This window comes from Corvus brachyrhynchos, unplaced genomic scaffold (assembly GCF_000691975.1).
Source record: "Corvus brachyrhynchos isolate BGI_N302 unplaced genomic scaffold, ASM69197v1 scaffold101, whole genome shotgun sequence".
Lineage (NCBI taxonomy): Eukaryota > Metazoa > Chordata > Aves > Passeriformes > Corvidae > Corvus > Corvus brachyrhynchos.
This window is the reverse complement of record NW_008237239.1, coordinates 12,053,746-12,059,686: the sequence shown is the minus strand read 5'-3', so window position 1 is coordinate 12,059,686 and position 5,941 is coordinate 12,053,746. Positions and strand designations below refer to the sequence as shown.

The following is a 5,941-nucleotide window of genomic DNA, read 5'->3' as shown; positions in this document are numbered from 1 at the left end:
GGCAGACAGGGCTCAGGCGTAGCCGGGCTGCTTGCCTTCGAGTGACCAGACACCGAAAATCAGACACGAAACCGAGCCAACCTTCATTTCTCCCTTTTCACAGCTGCAGGCTTAAGTGGAGGTTTTCCTTAATGTCTGATCACCGGCTAACCTAGGGCAGGCACAGCGCTGACCATCACCTATCCAAAACAGATTTTTCAAGTTTGTTGAAAAAAGTTTGTACTAGACCTTCCTTGTGACTGACTCATACATACATTACTGCATCGGCTAAACTACTGGTGCTGTTCAAAGGGGATGAAGCTGAATCGGGAGGTTTAGGCCGCACATCAGGAGAAGCTGCTTCACCCAGAGGGTGGCTGGGCACTGGAACAGCTCCCCAGGGCAGTGAGCACAGCCTGACAGGTTCAAGAAGTGTTTTGACAAATGCTCTCAGGCACATGGTGTGACTCTTGGGGTGTCCTGTGCAGGGCTGGGAATTGGACTCAAGGGTCTTCATGGGTCCTTTCCAACTCAGCATATTCTATGATTCTATGTTCAGATTACTTATACTACCAGAAGCAGGATAAGGTCTGAGGAAGGGGATTTGGTTATAATACGTTCAGTTCCTTCACTGTAAAGATACTAAACCATATCCAGCTGATCTCTCATAATCTATACCACGATCATTATTTTGAAATAAGCCCTATACACAAAGTACAATGAAAACAACCACTGAAGTGAGACACCACACTCCCTGCAGCATTTGCAAATCCTTTTTTGAGTCATGCTTCTCAACACTCAAAGTTTTTGTTTCTCCCCTGCTATCAATAAAAATAAAAATCTTAATTTAAGAATGAAGTCAAGATATGCGTGGCTGGAAGCAACTCTTCTCACATCCGTAGGAAGTCGAACTAGTCATTTGAAAAAAAAAAGCAAGAATCAGGTTGTAGTCATGAACTGCAGAAACTACTTAAGCAGCAGAGCTCTTGCTTTCACATGCATGTTTTCTTTACAGACTGCTCTTGAGTGTAGTCCTACGGGCACAGGCGTTTCACATTCAGTCTTTCCACCAAAGACAAACCTCTCTAAAAAGACAAGGAGAGCAAAAGCCTCCCGCACACACAAAACCAAAACCACACATCAAGTTAACGGCATGAGCTGCTCTTGCAACCTGTACATCTTAAAAATGAGAGAGGCAGACAGGAAAACAGGCAATTATACAAAAGAATTTATTCCAAAAGTTGTGCTAAAAAATATGTTTTAAAAATGCACATTATAAACATTTGGTAATACATTCATTCAAGGTCTTAGGTTCATAGGCTCTGCTGGGAGCGGTCCCTGCAGGATGGGGAGCAGCAAGGCAGCCTCCACCCTGAGCTGATGCATCTTCTCTGTCAAGGCCAACCCTGCTCACTCTCTTCTCTTTACAAGAACCCAGGAAGGGACTCAAGCCTAAGCACAGCTCTTTAAGTGGCTACAGAGGGCATTTAGATAAATCACTTTTTAGATGTCCCGAGTATGTGCAACTACAATTCAAGTTAATGGAAGAGAGGGAGTTCATCCTATGCTTAATTTCATGTTATAGAGCAAAGTTTTACTTGCATATTTAGGCACTTAATTTCTACAGTGCCATCTAATCCAAGCAGTTTCACTGAAAAGCATTTTCACCATCTGGAGAGTCTATGATTGTAGATGTAGACAAGAAAAACAAGGATTTTTATAAACACATCCTTCTCACATGTAAGATGTTCATATACTCAGGATGGAGTGTAGTTGAACATTGCATTTTATTTTAATCTATTTCCAAAGCCAGAATAATAATGAAAAACAATTTATAGAGACTATACTGAGGTCCTGCAGATGGCCTGTCTCCACAAAAGGAGAACAGTTTAGTAATTACCTGGGTGTGAATTGGAACGACATTACATGGCTATACACAGTATGAGAGCCAAAATAATTTAGGGCTTTAAATACAAACCTTTCAAATACACCGAAAACATCCTATCACTTTAAAGTGTAGTACTGCAGAACACAACTGTACACGTGTCCAAGCAAGAGAGTCCACCAGGTCATTTTGAAAGGATTATAGGCACCTGCACAAAAGGTAGGCTACAACTCGAGTATGAGAGGAATACAGTATGTTACATGGTGTCAAGAAATGAGAACCTTCCCATGTTGAAACAGTTTAAAATGCATTTGACTCTGAAAAATTTGAAATGTAAACCTGTCTGTCTGCTTTGAAGAGGAGGTATCTGAAGTGCCACATTTCCAAGAGTCCTTCAGGTAAAGATACTTTCTTGTCACACAACTTCTCCTCCACTTCCTTAGTGGGACAAAACATACAAGCTTTGTTCCTTAATAACATCCTACAATAATGTTTTCTTACAGCCCTCATGATGCTGTTAGAGCAGTTTACATTCCTTTTCCAGTACTAATGATAATCTATATTTAAAGTGCATCTCAAATCAGGAATCTTTAACTAATATATAAGAATAATATGCCAAGACCTGCAGAAGTACATTTGCAATACTGATCTCTTTTGATTTACCAGCAGGACAAAGTTCCCACAAGGAAGAGACTCCTTGCAAAAAAGCATGGATTTGGCCAGATTTGTGAGGTTTTTTTGCAAATGGAGCAGCGCACACATACATGGAGAGCACAGTTTATCCTAGTGAGAAACATTTAACTTGGTAAATGAGTTTAAGCTTTTTGGTAAGTAAGCTTAAGCTTTTAGTTCATGTTTTTTTTCCATACTCAATATTTTTCCTAACCATCTTTCCCAGTTCACCCATCACAGAAACATTAAGAAAAGCTCATTTGTTTGTATCTGTAGAAAGAAAAACCCATTTGTTCTATAATTCCAGCTAAAGTATCTGCAACTAAATGTGAAACCTTATACACACTGGTTTAAAAAAACAAACATTTGCTGGTATAACACCACAATATTTTGAAAAAAGCTCCTTAAAGAACAAAACAAACAAACAAAGTCAGGCAGCTCCAGCATCACACAATTACAAAATTAAAACAGAAATTCCATAGATTATTTCCTCCAATTTTTCTAACAGCTTGAAAACATTTTTTAGCCTTTATGAGACATCACACTAAGTTTCAGTACCATTCATATAAACAGACAAAAGTCACTACGTTCACTGTGGTTGAACAGAACGTGATCTTAAAGGCAAAAAGCAATTGTCACTTGAACTGGTACATGGCTCTTGCTGGTCTTGGAGCTCTGGGGGCAGTGGGGGTGCACCAGGGTCTCCAGGCCCTGGGAGGGTGGCTGACAAAACACTGCTCTGTGAATTTCCCATCTCTGCAATTGGTAAATTCATTGAATGAAGAGAGACAGCAGACACAAATGCAGCGGTGCTATAATCTTCTTCTGGGTGATGTATCTGGGAAGATTCTTTGTCTTTTGTTTTATCCAAAAAATTTGATTCATCAGAAAATGATCTAGAGAGATTATTTGTTCCTCCATACAGTGAGGTCATACAGGTGCTGCAGCTTAGACCTAAGATGAAAAAACAGATACTGGATTTAATTACAGTATGGGAACGTCTTAAAACTGTGCTCTGATTTAGTATCAGTAAGACTGTCAAAGATCAATTGTCCGTATTTTTAACAGACTAACTCTTCATCTCACCTGTGACATCCAGTATTCCTGACAAATTAAAGAGCAAACATGCAGGTTATTTAGTTTGATGGGAACAGTTTCTCTGTACTCACTATCAGATAGTACTTGACAAAGATGCACCCTAACTTAAGGTTCATTTTAGAAAGTCACTTTAGCTCTTCAGCCCAACTTTTTTTAGACTTGTCTCACTGTGTTCTTCAAACTTTTAAGAGCTTCACCTGATGGTTCTGCTCCAAAGTGGACAGCATTTGAAGGCTATTCTACCTGAAGCCAGAGAAAACTTCAGGCCCTCCATCTCTAGGGTTAAAACATATTTCTTCCTTCTTTATTTGCCTTTTGATGGGTGTGGAAGGGGAAGTAATGCTTTTGGTGTAGAAAGCCTATACTTTTTTTCCTCTGCCATAAAATATGAGTACACATAGTCACTTCAAGCTTTGGGTGTCAACAAAACCTCTAAACCTGTATGAAACAACACGCACGTGTATTTATAGTGCCTGATTTTAAGCTGTGGCATTGAAGGCATACAGGGGAGCTCTCCTCAAGTTGCATTTGATAGCATATCTTCTGCTGAGGCACAAAGTCTAACAAAACCAGAGCATCCTGCCACTGCAGCAAATAGCTTCAAGAGAAATGCAAGATGGAAGATAACCACCCATTTTTGAAAAGCAAAACTGAAAGGTGAAGACAGATTTATCCATCATAACAACACAATAGGGCTTTTTTTGCAGTTTGTTATTTATGATGGATATGTTCAGATAATAAAAAGGTATAGCCAGGATACATGCACTAGGATTTTAAACCTAAACTGGTGATATTTCCAAACATGTTCCAAATACCAGAGGAAGACTTTAGTTTTGGACTTAATTTTGCAGACCCTCAAAATAAAACCTATGTCTTACACAACATTATTAAAAATTTGTTACCTTTAAGAGCTTCAAGCTTTTCATTTTTGACTTTCAACACTACATCAGTTATCTTTTGTAACAGGAAGTTTTGTGTTCTTTCTCGTCTGATAGATTCAATCAAAGTATCTAGTCCCTTTGGGTTTTCTGCTAAGTAGTCCAATAACTTCCCAGTTTTTTTCCTACTGGAAGATCGAGCAGAAATTTCTTCTGTGTCCTCCCTAGTGAGTATTTTCTTTGAACGTAGGTAATCAAAGTGTCTCTCGGCTATGATTTTATCACACAGGTAAGGACGCATCCTTTCTAAAGCCTGAAAAACAAAACGAACTAGTATTAGCCAACATTTCAAATTATTTAGAAGTCTGAGTTGGAACCTATATGATTTGATACGGGTTAGCAAAAGAATTTTTAAGGCTGCCACTGTGTTACTTAGTTGAGATTTTTCTCAGTGTAAGAAATATTTTTTTAAAAACTGATACCTAATTATCTGTTTCATTAGCTCTTTGACTGAACTCAGGAATTCCAAGGCTTGTTAAGAAATAAGGTGACTACTCATAGAAAATGTGATTACATAAAGTCTGAGGTTAGCACATTTCAAAACCGTCAAGTAAAAATGAAATGATACCAAACAGCACCTACTCACTTTGTCTACAGACACACTCATTTTCACTGATCATCTGATTGCCACATTTCCACATTGTTTGTATCCTTGAGGCACAACTCCAAAATACTGCAGTTATTGATGCTTTCTGTACATTGAGCAAAAGCAGTCTCAGAGCAAAAGCATGAATATACTCAGAGTTCAAAACGTTTGCAAATAAACACCACTACTGACAAGTTCAACAGATTACTGACATCCAAAATACATGCACTTTCATCCATAAATAGACATACTCTCAACAACATTAGTGGCTGCTTTTTGTCTTCTGCAACCCTACTTCTGTTATATGAATGATTTTGTATGGCTCACCTCCTCCTTCTCAGCTCTCAGCTGCAAGACTCCTCCTCAAGACAAGCTTACCCAGACCAAGATGTCCTTGCCAGTTTTAGCTTCCTGAGGTGAGCTGTCCCCTAACACACACAGTGCTTCTGCTAACACAGCACCCTGGCTTGCAGAGATCCCATCAAAGTTACCTGAACAGCTCTGAGAGAGCCAAGTGAATTTGCACTGAACCAGCACATTGGATTGTGAAGCCACAACACTTAAAATCTGAGTGCAGAATCTCTGAAGTCAGATTAATTGGACTGCATTTTGATGATAAAATGAATGTTATCTGTTTCTACCTAAAGTTTCCATCGTGTCCTCCAAGTACTATGGGAGAACGTCTAAGATTAAGGGCTGAAGTGACAATCATGCACTTCTGTGAGATGCAGCTGTGGGTTCAGTCACTAAGCCAGACTAACATACTTATCATGTTTTATATAT

General features: G+C 39.1%; 1 protein-coding gene across 1 annotated transcript; it reads right to left on the bottom strand.

The window, feature by feature from the left end:
- Positions 1–1,185: 1,185 nt before the first annotated feature.
- Positions 1,186–5,917, bottom strand: BCL10 (B-cell CLL/lymphoma 10). Its single transcript, XM_008630302.2, has 3 exons — positions 5,159–5,917; positions 4,537–4,825; positions 1,186–3,490 (listed from the first exon to the last, which is right to left on the bottom strand). The coding sequence occupies exons 1-3, from the start codon at positions 5,177–5,179 to the stop codon at positions 3,126–3,128; spliced, it is 675 nt and encodes a 224-aa protein (XP_008628524.1). The 5' UTR covers positions 5,180–5,917; the 3' UTR covers positions 1,186–3,125.
- Between the last annotated feature and the right edge of the window lie 24 nt (positions 5,918–5,941).

Bases quoted from the DNA above. Each gene is read 5' to 3' on its own strand.
- BCL10 (XM_008630302.2), bottom strand. From the start codon at position 5,179: ATGAGTGTGTCTGTAGACAAA. The intron at 4,826-5,158 runs GTGAGTAGGTGC...TTTGTTTTTCAG, and splicing joins TGAGTGTGTCTGTAGACAAA to GCTTTAGAAAGGATGCGTCC. The intron at 3,491-4,536 runs GTAACAAATTTT...TTTTCATCTTAG, and splicing joins AAAGCTTGAAGCTCTTAAAG to GTCTAAGCTGCAGCACCTGT.